This window comes from Phlebotomus argentipes, unplaced genomic scaffold (assembly GCF_947086385.1).
Source record: "Phlebotomus argentipes unplaced genomic scaffold, Phlebotomus argentipes genome assembly contig_15, whole genome shotgun sequence".
NCBI lineage: Eukaryota > Metazoa > Arthropoda > Insecta > Diptera > Psychodidae > Phlebotomus > Phlebotomus argentipes.
In genome coordinates this window covers 4716930-4732073 of record NW_026776181.1, presented here as the reverse complement: position 1 = coordinate 4732073, position 15144 = coordinate 4716930, and the positions used below count along the sequence as shown (strand labels likewise).

At 39.7% G+C, this 15144-nt stretch overlaps 1 protein-coding gene across 7 annotated transcripts in view; it reads left to right on the top strand.

Moving 5' to 3' along the window:
- LOC132263461 (uncharacterized) overlaps window positions 1-15144 on the top strand; it is a 49993-nt gene that overhangs the window by 27827 nt on the left and 7022 nt on the right. For 4 of the 7 annotated variants that reach the window (XM_059763233.1, XM_059763237.1, XM_059763240.1 and 1 more), the window contains 10 exons: window positions 1933-2098; window positions 3083-3293; window positions 3437-4050; window positions 7376-7550; window positions 7667-7934; window positions 8042-8283; window positions 9374-10100; window positions 11462-11595; window positions 12509-12799; window positions 14385-14474. In XM_059763233.1, the coding sequence (XP_059619216.1) occupies window positions 1933-2098; window positions 3083-3293; window positions 3437-4050; window positions 7376-7550; window positions 7667-7934; window positions 8042-8283; window positions 9374-10100; window positions 11462-11595; window positions 12509-12799; window positions 14385-14474 (2918 nt within the window). The remainder of the gene's footprint in view (window positions 1-1932; window positions 2099-3082; window positions 3294-3436; window positions 4051-7375; window positions 7551-7666; window positions 7935-8041; window positions 8284-9373; window positions 10101-11461; window positions 11596-12508; window positions 12800-14384; window positions 14475-15144) is intronic. The other 3 variants (XM_059763234.1, XM_059763236.1, XM_059763235.1) reach the window with 3 other exon arrangements.

Below are 15144 nucleotides of genomic sequence, written 5' to 3'. Positions count from 1 at the left end.
CACTTAGTCCTGATCAACAGAATTTTTCTGCTGACTCCGAAAAATGCAAAAGTTTCTGCAATTACTTGCAAAAATACTGGTTTATTTGCATTTGCAACTCTTTTAAGAGAAATTTCCAACTGGCACACGATGCTTTCAAGTCACCAGACTGAGTGTGTTGGGATGAAGTGCTTTAAATCCTCCTAGGGAATTGGCTATTTCTGCTAGACTATTCGTTCTCAGTTTCAATTCGTCGAATGAATGCAAAAGTCACAGGAAATTGAAAAAGCAATCGAAGGGTGGAATTGACGGTTATATAAATTGCTCTTACCACGAAATATCGTCAGAGTCAGCAAATGAGTTATCAATTTTAAAACCCCTTATATATATTTTTTTTATTGTGTTGATTGAAAATTTTCCAACCCCTCAACTCTGTTGCCAACCATATAAATCAAATTATTATTTTCTCGTCAATTTCCACCGGAAGAGTGTGTGAAGGTGGAAAAACGAAGGGAGGCAGAAAAAATCAACTTTGTCACGTTACATTTTAGACATTACAAACCATCCTTCGTTTTTTTCACCATTTCCTGCCATTCAAACCAAATTCTTCATCACGATGGCGAGGAGAGAGATTTTGCTGTGTGCGGACACCCATTGAGAGTGCACTTTGGAGTCTGTGAATGCTAAGAAAATTCACTTCACTTGTTGACTGATGTAACCACACTTTGTCTTATTGTTGTGTCTTCACATCGCACCATCATGATTTCTATGTGCGATAATGAAATGTTGCCTGAATGAGCAACAATGAGGAAAGCTCAACAATAAATTGCGCTTTTGTCATAAATGCAGAAAATACTATCAGTCTGAATACTTGACTGATGCATTCACAATCTTATCGTTATGATTTATTTACATGGAAAACTTTCATATGCTTGGAACTTAAATGCATATCTCTTGGTTTTCCGCAATCATATCTCTTTTGCATGACGTTGAAGTTTATTATTATACGCCAAACTTGACGGCAAAGATGGATAGAAGTCAACAAAGATGGAGGGGGTGGAAAATTTTTGAGGAAGTCAAATTTGGGGGGAAAAAACATATTTTAATGGGTGTAATGAGGAAAGATGTATAATTAAATTTTAAAAGTCCACTTTAGTATCAAGAGAAAATTCATTATGACAAACCTAATGAAGTTAATTGACTTGTTTTTCCTATTCTTCGAATTACATTACTGTCAATGCGTACCTGAAGATGTGAATATAATTAAAAGCGGTGAGGAAAGTTTGTTTTCCACCGCATAATAAATCTCCCTTCTGGTAGGCCCATTTCTCTCTCCCTCTCGCTCTCGGTAGAGATGAGATGGTAGTTTTTCACGTAACGCTCGAACGAGTCAATTTCTTATTAAAAATTAATTGACCTTGTTTGAATGGATTGCTTCTATGTCGGCTGGCGATGGTGTTTCATCTCAAGAGTTTTTGAGACGTGACGACTTTTAAAATAGTGTTGAAACGTCGGTGGCGGAGAAATATTGAGATTAGCACGAGGCTCATTTATTCAAGCAGAGGATGCTGCTTTTTTATTTTAGGGATGTGGTGCATACATACTCTTGTACCTGGAAAAAGAATGGGTCTGCCGGAAGACAAAAGACCGCTTTCCACCCACAGTCATTCATAATGAATGAAAGATAAAATGCGCGATGACACAGTCTCAACAACCCTGTACCAACACTTCACATTCCATTGTTCAATGGAGCTTCTGATTTCAATGGGGCTCTCTCTGATGTGAGGAGAGCGAGAGAGGGCATGTTTCTTTAATAATGTTGTACATGGCCATTTGCAATTTGTCTAAAATGAATGCAGAGGGGAGGAGAATGGCGATGAGCAGAGAGATGGAGAAAATGCACTTGAATAGAGTTGAGGATAATATAATAATTCACATGGGTTAATATTGCAGAATCTCGCCAACAACTAGTCCACTTTCGAATCAAACCAAGGAGCAACTTGATGGTATCTTTGCACGAATGAGAAAAATTGAAAAGACGCCAACGGACACGGAAATTGGTGAAAAGGCGGCAACAACACGAATTGAAAGCGGAAATCATGCGCAGCAGACTACATTGGTATGTTTCGACAAAAATACTTATTTACCCATTCAGTTTTTCACACATATATGTGATGATGGCGCAGCATAAAAAAGGGGAGTATGGAAAGCGGAAAGCGTCGTGTGTAAAGAAGAAAAAAAAAACGGGGGGAATATTCTTAAAAGATGTAAAAATCCTTTTCACTCCATCAGCTATTCATTTTTCGTTCTTTCTTCTCTCTATATATTTTCCACTTTCGAGGATTATACAGGAGGAATATTGCTCTGAATATGTATAATAACTTACAGCCGAGGAATCAATTGATGGAATTGGTTAAATTCAATTCCACAACCTTTTTCTTGTGCTGACGCTACAACGCAAGAGACAATTTGCTTTGCACAGTTTCAGCATATTCAGGATGAGGGATAAGATTGGAGAAAAAAGAAGACTAACTTTATTCTTGGTTGAATATTATTTCGCTTCTTGTAACACGACGGCGCAGAATGAAAGAAAAAAAATGCAATTGAATGATGGCATCGATGGCATTGAGAATTACACATCTACCGAAAAAATGTGTACTATTGGAAAAAGGGAAAATCTTTTATGATGCAATCATGAGAAATCCAATATCTCAAGCGATATCGCATAAACTTCCTTTTATACTCCTTTGCTTGTGTAGAATTGATGGGATTGTATATGGAAGATATCCAACATTTACTTTATGATACTTGTAAATTTTAAGGGATCCTTTTCATAGCCATGCAATGATTTCTGAAGCATTTAATTGATGCTGATGTGTTGTGATTTTGCGCGAGCACAATGACTGAGCATTTCTCAGAGCGCATTAAGCGCGCGGGGTGTTTTTCAAAAGGGGTTGAAAGGATTAATTAATTTATAAATGTTGAGAAGAAGCGTGGCTGCAATTCATGCATCTGATGGATGTTTTTCTCTCTCTCCCTTGTTTTCGTCGGCACGGACGAAGACTGCGACGATGATTAATGAGTGTGATTGAATATTTTGCAGCCAAAAGCACGTCCTGTGACTGTGGCAGCGAGTCGCTACGGAAGCTTACCAAATTCTAGTCCACCCCGTGAGTTTGGGGCGAGTCGAACAAAGGACCAAGCAGCAGAGGCATTTGCAGACATGTGTGGTGATGGCAAGACTATTTTGGGCATTGGAATAAGTGCGGTGCACGATGCCGTCTTGCGTGGCGTCGGCGTGGGAAAGATACCAGGTGAGCTTCTATTATATAGTGCATGATGTCTATGCTTTAATGTGATGTTTCCTTACATCTGTGCGCCACCCTTTCTCACCTCCTGTTCCTCTTCTCCCGCGTGCTGAACCTGTGAATATGTTTTTTTCTTCATTGATGTATAGAGCCAATTGTGAATGAGCATCCTGTTACGATTTATCCGGGACGTGCTTCTTCGCCGCGTCGTGTAGCATCACGCAATGCATCATCGTCGGTGGAGAGACATCGCGACATTCGCAAGAATTCATCCCATTTGGAGTACGATCAACAGGATTCGGCGACATCGGCATCGTCGGCGTCATCGGATGAGAGCAATCATCTCAGTCCCCCTATGGCGATTATAAGCAATTCTCCGTCCGCGCAGCAATTGCTGCAGCAGCAGGAGCTCCTCTCCAAGTCACCGCCATCCTCAATCATAATGCAGAAGAATATCAACAATTTGAATCGTATCAAAGTACGACATGGCCATCATAAGAATAATTCCATCAATTTCGATGGCACAGTCGGCACAGCGACACGTACGAGTGACAGCGATGATTTCTCTGATGACTCCCTCGAGGAGACATCACTGCCGCCGCCGCCACCGCCTCCGGTCGTGCCACCGCCGCCAACGCTCTCGGCGCCGGTGACGCCGAGCAAGAGGGGCAGCATTGCATGGGAGATTAATTTGGACGATTCTGTTAGTGGAACGGATGAGCCTCCCAAGGTGGCCCAGTCGCACGAGTCCATCAATGCAAAGGTAAATACTCTCTCTCTGTCACAATTAGCAATTTTTTCTACAACTCTTCCCATCAGTACCGCGCTCGCCGTTCTCCCATCTTGTCGCTGGGTAATTCAATCTGAAATATTGACACGCTCATGCAGACATGATGATGAAAGTCGTGTGTGGGATGAGAGAAAGGATTCCAATTCTCATTTTCACAATGTTGACTCACAAACACTGGGATTTAATTTAAAATTTGACCAATTTGCCTCACATCCTCTCTCTCACTCTATCTCTCAATTGAGTAATTGTATTTTACATATATAACACTGTGCTATTGGGGACTTTTTGCCATTCTGCATAATGCTTTGATAATCATACTGCAGAGTCACACAATATTGCGTGTGGCTTGTTTACGGGTTGGGATTTATGCTACTGAATTACCATTAAAATACTTCCGACGTCCTATCGACGAAAGTGTGCGGCTCTTGTCAGTTGAGCTGCTTATGTCGTGAGGGGTTTTGCCTATCAATCTTCAATTGAGATTCAGTAAGCACCATTGCATTTTGCGTGAAAAAAAAGACAAAAAGGGGTTGTTAACTGAACAACTCTATTATCCTGTGCCAGTTTTATCCCAGACTTTGATATATAGGTTATTAATCATTGTGGAGGAAGATATAAATTTAGTAGGATTTGTGATTAAGCAACAGAAACTGATGCTTTTCTTGCAATCGTGGATTGAATAAGTAATTTTATTGATTTCTTTTGAATCTATTAGACTTTCTTATTTGAACTATGCAAGAACATTACCTTAATATTGACACTGTAATCGCAGTGGGGAAAATTTAAAGACTCCTAAGGAGGAAAGAATGCCATAAAAGACGTTTCGAAATCTTTCCATTAAAATACCATTCAACTGGCTTTTCTCGGCTGTGACCAAAGACTCCTTTTATATCTTTTCTCTGTGGAATTACATAATTCTCTCGGAGATTTTCCGCACATTGGGGAGAAGTTATTTGAAATATCCACCATAAAATCCAATTATCTTTAAGTATTGAGGTGAATTTTTTGTGGTGCGACGCCATAAAAAAAGAGCTTCCAACGAGGAATTTCGGTGTAAATCACTGAAAAATGCGAATTATTTTCATTTAATCATGACTTTCTCGATCAAATTCTCACTCGCGTGGCAATTGGGAGAAATTAATGGCAGTTTTTGCACAATTGTAATAATTTTTATGTCTTATTGCAAAATGATTATTGTTGAAACTATGTGTGAAAAATGGGTGGCAAAACATGAATTTTCTCACATGATATGATACCATTGTGAGAGGTTGAGATGATATTGAATAAAAGATGACTTCCTCAATATCAACACTGCGTCGCACGTAACATAGAGAGAAAAAAGTTGCTCAATAAATTCCTATTAAATGATCCCATTAGGTATCATGATAAATCTTAATTGGCACAAGTCTAGCTTATTGACGTGGTGTTGTGTGCGTTGTGTGATGGCCTTTAATTGCTGTGCGATACAACTTTAATGTAATAGCAGCCAAAATTTACTTACTTGTACTCAACTTGTATAATTTGCCACCATAAATGGGTGTTTTGCGCGCAAGTGCAAGTAATTTGCAAGGTGAATGAATTGGGCTGCAAAGGAGGGAAAGTGGTGTAATTGGTGAAATGTAAAAATTAGTTAATTATTCTGTGTACCTAATTTGCAATTTACTCAGAAGATTGTGTGTTCGTGTGTGTGTCCTGCAGAGGAAAAGAAAGAATGGGACGAAATGTGGGAGGGACAAATGCGAGAATCCGATAGAGTGGTAAAATTGAGCCTTTTATAGCCTCAGGTATTAATGGGAAATAATCAATAAAGGTTAAGTAAAATCGGAAAGTCGATTGAATGGCTAAAGACACGAACAAACATACTTCACTTTCATGTTTGTGCTCCACACGAGTGGCGAAAATGAATTTTCTCCCGTTCTCTTGTTGGTTTGAACTTCACAAGAACTCATGTTGTTGAAAATGCTGTTTGGCCTCCTCTTATACTCATGGGGAGTTTATTTTCACTTTAAGAACCCCTCATTCCGTTCAATTTCAACACACACTTTACCTCAAAATTTTACCTGATGCGTATCTCATTTTATTTCATCTCCCCATCGCAATTTTCTTGCCCACTAAATATAACATGTTTGAGATGAGAGAGAGAGAAAGAGAAGAACATCAATGGTGGCATTATTCACTTAAAGTGCTCTGTCGATTGGCAAATCACCTGTGTCTAAATTGTATGCGAAAGATGTGCCCTCGAAATGGGCGCGAGCTCACAACTGTGCCATCGGGATTGGGAATATTGAGGACTTGATATTTTCCTATTCTAGAGCGAATGATGGCGCTAAAACTGTGCGTTTTATGGCAATATTTGAGCATTTTCTCTGCATCTGTTCAATTTTTCACAGCAAGTCAAGTCGATGAAGAAATAATCTCTTACGCATTTCTCCCTTTCCACACCTCGCCAAAGATGTTTTCTTCTTTCTTGGGGGGAGGATAAAACAAGAAATGTATTAAATTGAGAGAAGGAGAGAAGATATTTTTGCCCTAGATTTCTTAAGAATGGTGCGTATTCTATGAGGAAAACGGGAATTGTATTGATTTTTCTGCTTCACTCTCACTTGATTTTCAATACAATTTCATCTCTCCACATGTGTGTTTACCATGATAATAATTCGGTGGAAGTATATTTACAGATGATGAGCATTAATAGACAATAATGGTGTGGCATTCTTCATCTCCGTTTAGTTATCACGAGGCGAAAGATGTGCAGAAAGAGAGGGAGGGAAAGAGAAGAGGAGAATTTGGGAGATTTTGGACGGATGGCATCTAAATTGGGATGTGCTTGCACAAGATTGAATTTCAATGTTGTCAATAACAGGTGTAAACAGATTTACCCTGAAGCTCAAGATGCAAATTAAAGGAAGATTAAGATCCGATTTAACGGTCTCTTTGTACTGCTTATCCTGATCTTTAATCTGTGATGGTTGCAACTTTTATCACACAAATTTCCATGCGTCTCTTCGTGTACACGATGTATTTTTTCCTTGAGCGCAACTGCCAATTTCAGTTGATTAAGTTCGAGGGCATGACATCGAGACATTCGAAAGGCTGGGGGGAGATTCCTTAGAAGAGGTGTACACAAAAACCTCTTCAAATAAACCCCGAACATTGTGATGAGAGGAATTTTAGAGAGGAAATTGGAGAAATTTCCGTAACTTTTATATGAATAATTTGTTAAGGAAGAGTGAAAAGTGTTGAATAAGTAATGATATTATATTTTTCTCGACATTGATTGCTATCGCTTCTCTTGCAGTTCTCAGGACGACGTCCAAAGCGAAGTACTTCGGGTTCACAATCTAGTCTGGCATCAACTCCTGGTCATAGTGGTACAAGCAATAAACGAACTGGATCTGCTGAATGGCCAGATCCACCTGAGGCACCAATTTGTAGTACAGAAGATGAGGCGGCGTCTATTTATTCGGATTCTGGTGAGAAGAGATGGAAATGTGTGAATTTTTCATGCACAGAGAATTTATATGTATCTCTTGTTCTTTTTTTTTGTGCTTCTTCTCTCCCGTAATATGATGAATTTGCCATTCATTAGATGAGGTCATTCCATATCCCACGAGCTTCCTCGGGCAAGGGACGTACGTTATTCGCAAGGGCAGAAAGCAGCGTCAACGAGTGCCGAATATGGAGGCGGTGTCATCAGTTAACACAAGTAGATATGGACGAGAGGGCGGCGGGAGTATTGAGTTACCGAGTCCTGTGTTTCCAGTCTCTATGCTCATTCCCAATTCGAGGCATAGCATAGATTTGGGATCTCCTCCGCCGCCACCTCCGCCCATTATGAATTCACTCTGTTCACCAAGGTGAGATTCTTCTCAATCATTCTGTACAATTTTTCGTCCACGTCACAATAATATCAATATGTGTCTCACACGGTTTATTTTCTTTACAATTATATCCTCGCCCACAGATCACGTTTATCACTAGACTTAAGTTCACCTACCTCAGAGCTTCCCGCATCGGCATCTGTCACGAATAACAGCACTGTAATCTCACCACGATATTCTGAATTCAAAACATACAGTTCCACATTCGATGGACTTCAGGCACTTGATGCAAGCAATAGCGGACAAGCGGCTTCTACTGGCTATAGCAATGGATATTCTCTAACTCGTGTGGCATCGTTACCAGCAATTACACCACCACATTCGGGTAATTTTTTCCCACATTTTATACTCCGTCGATGTTGCCCAATGAAATTCAGTCCATTGTGATAAAGCAGACGAGCTTAAAAGCCACCAGAAATCCTTTTACCGACATCCACCGTGTGCCTCGACAAAAATCGATAATTCATTCATATTCATGATGCACAGGCTTCTTTTTAATTGATTGAAAGTTTTTCGCACCAGAGAAATGTGGCGTGTGCACTGTTGCAATGCTATTTGTGTCTCTCGACATTAATTGCTTAAAATATTATTATAAATTTTTTTACTCTTCCTATTTGATTGTGCCAACGAGAAACTTCGCTAACAACGTCGATTGTTGACATCGTTATTTTCCCTTGGTGTTTTTCACATGATAGCCGATGGGATTTACCGTTCGAAAAGTAGACATTATGCAAATTCAATTTATTGGATTACACTCTTGCGTGATTTCTCCCCTAGCCTAGAATATAGATACTTGAGGGAGGGAATTATAACAAAAAAAATAGCGATGCAGTACCGTTGAGGTTTATTTTTCATGTTGATACAATCTTTTTGTACCTTTTCGGGCGCGTGATGGCACTTTGGGATAACATATTTGCATCCTCAGACAATACGTGGGGTGAAAGTAAATTGCAACTTTTTTCTTTTGTGGGAATGGTTTCTTGAACCTGAGACGACTATTTTATCTACTTGAATAACGTAAATTCCTAAATTGCAACATAATTACAAGCTATCGTTTCAAGCGGTATTGATGCCCCACAGTTGGAGGAAGAGGAGAATGGCGAGAGATTATGGGAAATGGAAAATTGAGTGGGATCTGTCTGGAAAACTATTCTTTCTCTCCCCCACACAAGGAAATACCATCCGAATGCCGTGGTATTCCTGTGGGGTGTTTGCAACTTTAGCAATGGAACGTTAAAGTGGTAGAAATGATATAAATTTGCAGCGGCAATAAGAAACAGCTTTACTGTTTTTCATTAACAAAAGTCACAAGGAGTGTGAGAAAAAGATGAACATTTATTAAAATTTTAATTAAATTGTTGACACTGATTTGAAATATTTCTCTTTCTCTTTTCTCTATTGTGTGGCTTTTGCAGGTGGAGAAAATCTCTCAACCCCACGTCGCGAGCTCGCGCCACCCATCGAAGAAGATGAGGAGCAGGACAGTGAATCTCAGCGTGGTGCCCCATTGCGTCAGATTGAGAATAATATCAGTGCATTGCTGCGCGGTGACATTCCGGTGGCCCGTGTGGCGGATATTCCAATGATTCGGCGACCTCTGGGCTTTCGGCCTGGTGTGCACAAGTCGGAGAGTGCCAAAGAGATGCTCCTATCGCAGTCGGTGTTCGGGCCGCTGCCGCCATCGCCACCAAGTTCTAGTCCTGAGATGGAGAGTGACGGTTTCCCGCCATTGCCGCCGTCTCCGCGCCACGCGGAGTCAAAGGATGAGTATCTCGACATGAAGCGCACACCGCGGCTGCCGCCAAAGCACGATAGCTACTATCAGGAGGACGAGGAGCAGCCGCCGGCGGTGCCGCCGCATCGTGGACCATCACTGAACACCCTCAAGACACGATCGATGGACGCGGGCTTCAGCAAGTCCTATCGCAATGGCACTTTCGCCCCCACCTCACCGCATGGCCCAGGCACCCTTCCGTCTGAGCTGGCGGGCGGCGTGGGCGGGTGTGGCGGCAATGGAATTGGCTCACGGCGACGCTTCATGTCGGGTGCATTTCCCAAAAGGTTGTCCGGACAGAGTCCGCGCGAGGAGCGCCGCCTTCAGACATCGTGCAGTTTGCCAGAAACACCCATTTTCGCCAGAGGGTGAGTTGAACACCATCAATTCTCATTCGTTTCTCCTTCGGGCTCCTCTAACGTTTCACTGTACTGTGCGATGGGCAGTTGTATAGACACACTATTTTCACCGAGGGAGTGAAATTCCATGAAATTTTGATGTGATGGTTTTCGGAAAAGTTTAATATTGAGGAAAGTTATAGCATTTCGTCATAAAATCATCCACTATATTTTTCACAGTACTGTGCTTATCCTCGGATATTCATTGTATGCTATAAAGTATACCGTCTGTCTGAGAATTGTATAAATTCAACTGAAAAGTAAGCACAGGAAAAGGGTCTCAGGTGGAAAAAGTATGTTGTTGTACATTAAAATATTTGATTTTAGTATAATTTCAGTGTAAAACATCTTGAGATTTCCGAACTGATGAGCGATAAAATTGAAGAATTGTGTCCTTATTAAATTTTAGGATCAAACTTTAGTGCTTTGACAAACGATTGCACTTGGTTGTCTGTGTGCTCAATGGAAAGTTTCTCTTCCACTAGAGCAACTATCATGAAAAGTTGAGAGTATAAAACTGCGAGTAATGCAAAATGATATGACGCGAGGGAAACACAGGAATAACGTTTTATATTTATAGAGAGACTGTTTGAATTCTGATCTAGTTAAAATCCTGCACAAATATGGATTTTTTCGTCATGTTGTGTGTGGAATTCACTTTAAATGCAAAAAGAGTGGTCATATCAAGATTTCAACATGAATTCACACTCATGGCCATATTTTTATGCAAGAAACAGACACGCGCTTTGTGGAAAGGGGTGAAATACACATAAATTTATGTTTGTGTTTTGCAGGGTTTGTGAATTTATTCTGTTGTGTACAAGATCTCATTTTTGGCTCACTCAGCATATTATATATATGTCTCTATAAGATGCTTTTCTCCTTCACTCGCAAGTTAAGGCGCTATAAAAAGCCGTCGTGGCCAAAAAGCGAGCTCCTGTTCCTGGGGGTGGCGATGCATTAAAAGTGAATTACCCGAAATAAGAGACATATATGAATAATTAATGATTCAATTTCGGCATTGCGGAAGAATTAATTTTGCATGCTTGAAATGAAAAATGCGATAAGGCAAAACATCACTTTCGTATTGATAAATTTCCACTTCATCCTCCTATTCAATGTTATGCTGTTGAAAAAAAAATTAATTTTACCTGATGAAATTCCATGTACATAGTTTTTTTTTATTGAAAAGCTCTGCTATCGACAAATTTTCATTAAGCATTCACGAAAGTGTTTTAATTAAGAATTTTTTTCCACGTAGAATTTTAATTTGAACAAATCGATAAATATATACTATCCTGACGTTGGTGCTATTTATTTATATCTTTCAGGTGTGATATTCCACGGACACCACATCGTCGGGCGCCTGAATTGCCGAATTCTGGAACAGGAAGCAGAACAGCTCCGCGTTCTGGGAATAATTCCGCCCATTCTGCATCAATGAACGCCTCTATTGTGGGAATTGGTGAGAAAGATTGTCAGTCATAACACAAGTATTGCACTATCAGGGATTGTGGAAAAACCATCCGCTCGCCTCCTGGAAAGCTTTAGTTATATGTAGGCCTCTGATTCGTGCAGAGAATGGGTGCAAAGAGTGGAGAAAGAACGATAAAACTTACTCGTTTGCACAATCTCAGTTCGGAATAATGGAATGGCTCGCTTGCAATTGTGTTTGTTCGCACTGCAAGTGAATTGCGAAGGAATGAACTTGATCAAGAGTGATAAGGGAGAATTCATCTTGTTTTCCTTCTCTCACTCTCTCAAACAAATGTGAGGGGATTAAGGAGTAATTTTTGTGTGCACCTAGATGGAAAATTATGCAATGAAGAGGGCTTATCGCCACACAGAAGTTATGAAAAAGTGCTTAATAACTTCAGAAACTAATGTTTGTGAAATAGTGCTTTCCGTCCTGATTTGTGGGTCATGTGCTGTATTTTTTTTAGCGTGATACATCAACTTGTGGAGCTTAATATTGATTTTGCTGAAAGTTTTAAAGTATCGTTGGGGGTTCTTTAAAGGACTGAGAGAAAATCTCGAGTTGCTCTTGAGAAAATGAGTTGAGCGTTTCTTATGGTCTCCGAAGTGAAAGCTGTAATTGGATGTATTTATAGGCATTATCTAATTATGCGTGAAATTCCTATGTTATATAGGCTTTCTTGTTCTCCGCGATGAGATTAATTTCAAGTATTAAAGCGACATTGTTGTAAAGCCATATTAAAACTTTATATAATACTTCGTAAGTTTTCCACTAAAGTGACTCTGTGAAATGATGCGTAAAATTAGTATCACAGAGTCAGAGACACTTATTAGGATTCGTCAGATGCGAATATTCATGGAATTGATGGGGAATTCTGCTCACTTGCTAATCAATTTTGCAGGAAATCCAGTTAGCAGTCGCCAGAGGAATATCAATCACGTGCTGGCGAGTGGTGAGATGCTGCGCCTCGCCGGCGGTCCGGCCCGTGGATGGTATCCGAAGCAGAGACACCGACCGGCGTCCACGGAGAATCTGGATCGGCTGCACCAACAGGCGCAGGGCTTCAGAGCATGGGACGCTGGTACGAGTAGCCGCAAACCGCTCACTCTGCCGCCAAACCTCACACCCAAATTTTTCAACAAGTCGCCACGTGAAGCTTTGCGACGCGTCACTAGTTTACTCATTCGCAAAGGTACGGAATATCGGGGTTGGTAAAAGAAGCGAACGCGCGCATTTCCTTTGGCCGCGACTCGAGGGTATGGAAGAAGAAAAAGGCAGAGAATCTTTTTTCCTATTGAAATATGGGTTTGTTGACCTTTTCTTTCAAATTTGCACTTTAAAAGTTGATTTGGCAATTTCTAGCTGAATCTCTGTCCTGTGTGTGATTTTCACAGTGAAGAAAGCTTGAGTGGGGCTGAAAATAAAATCCGACGGCTGCGTTGAGGTATTTTTAGGATAGCATCGAAGGAGAGAGAGAGAAAGCGAGTAATTTAGCATATTTTGGGCGTGGGTTACGATTCAATAAATACGAATTATTTAACGATTTCACACACATCGTCAAAGTGATAACGACTTGTGGATATTTATAGGCTGCAAATGAGTCACATTGAGTGAGAAAATTATGTGCCTTTTCTCCTTGTTTTCCTCTCCATTTGTAGGATTTACGCATGGGAAGAAAAATCTCAGAAGATTCCTTTTATGAATCCGTCTTTTATAGTTTTTTTTTTCTTTTATGATTAATCCATAAGATTTCGGACGCAAAAGGGAGGAGAAAAAAATATTGCGATAAGCTATAAAAGTTTTGTGTGTGTGTGGTTTTCTTCGGTGCTTGTCATATAAAAAAAAGTTGTGAAAGATTTAATTTTTTATTTCCCATTATATAAATTCGATTTGATATGCCGATAAGGAGAGAAGGTCAATTGGGAAAGATTGATTTTATACACCTCCACATGGTCGTTTTGGGTGAATGTAATTTTGCCAGAAAGGCCTCACGTTTCTTGCAGGCGAGAAAGAGTAACATCTTATGGCGTTTGAGCATTTATATTCACATAAAATGTCTCAATTGATTTCATCAGGAGTGACAGAGGAGCGGAAGAGAATTAATGGCGGGAAATGTGATGAATTTTTAAGTGAGATCGCGCGCAGTGGGTTGATATATAAATAAAAAATTGAAGTGGCGTGTGTGTAAAAATAGCAAAGTTCTCGATATGGATTTTGGGACAATTTTTACGCGGAATCATTGAAATGAATATTGGAGGTGAAAGTCGGAAAAAAATAACACAGTTAATAAACACAAAGAGTAGTAAACTTGTGGCGACGTTTCACACATCATCTAAAAACACACCACATTCACTCAGATTCATATCATATCTCGCTGTTTATTCTCCATGTGTAATCATACAAAATAGATAAGAGAAAATCCCTCCACTTTGCAATTCGATCCATTCATTTTGCACATCTATTAGCATGATATTTCCAGAACTAATATTGTACAATTCATGCAACACTGTTAACTCCTCTCTTCATTATTATTACCTTGTCTACATGTTTATCAGTAGATCTGTAGTCAGTTAAAAAGGATGTTAAATGGAAAATTCACAGCATTTTCTCATCTACGACAAAATTATTTGGCCAAATGAAAAGAAGACGTCTAAATTCTAAGCACAAAATCAATCATTGTTAATTGCTTTCATTCACTGCATTTTTCGTGCTGTTAAATTTCTACATGACTAGGAGCGAAAATCTAATGAAAATCTGTCATCTTTTCCCATCGACAGGCAACAATTCTAAAGAAGCGAAACGTGATAGTCAACGAGAACGCGATTTACACTTGACACAGTCGCATTATAATCCTTCTGGTGCATTAGGTGAGTTTACTTGTATTCGGAGAAATGTTTTTTCTCAAAAATGTTGTTAATTCCACGGCAATTTGCATCTAAAGTGTGTGTGTGCAACTGCACAAAAATGTTTCACGACAAAGTGGCATGATTAAAGTCGTGCGCTTTGTTCAAAATCCACTTCAGTCTGCTATGCATGAATCGCGCATTTGGGGATGAAAGGAACAAAGTTGAGAGCAAATAACACTGTGGCAATTCTTGCGTGAAAATTCACTTCAACTTTGAAATTTTTGCTAAACAATTGGCAAAATAAAGCAGATGTGCTCTAACATAAGGCATGAAAACTCTCGACTTTTTCTAAATAGAGGAATTAAAATGCATTTTTGATGTTGTGGACCAACTTTAATGTGGAGAAATTAGTTTCAAATGTAAATTTCATGAAAATAGTCCATTTTTAAGAGATAAATCTACTCCCATTTGGATTCCAAGTCACTAGATCTTAGTCTTGTTAATCTTATTATCAAGTGGAGAGCTAATAACATAATATCCTTTTATTATATGTAGCTAAAGTCGCTTCATTCAAATAAGTACGCATGAAAATCATACATTTGTCTCTACACTCCCATACAGTAATGAGTTATTTTAAGTTATCGTCTCGCGATGTGATGACAAATTTTATCAGTCATGGAAATATTTGTGT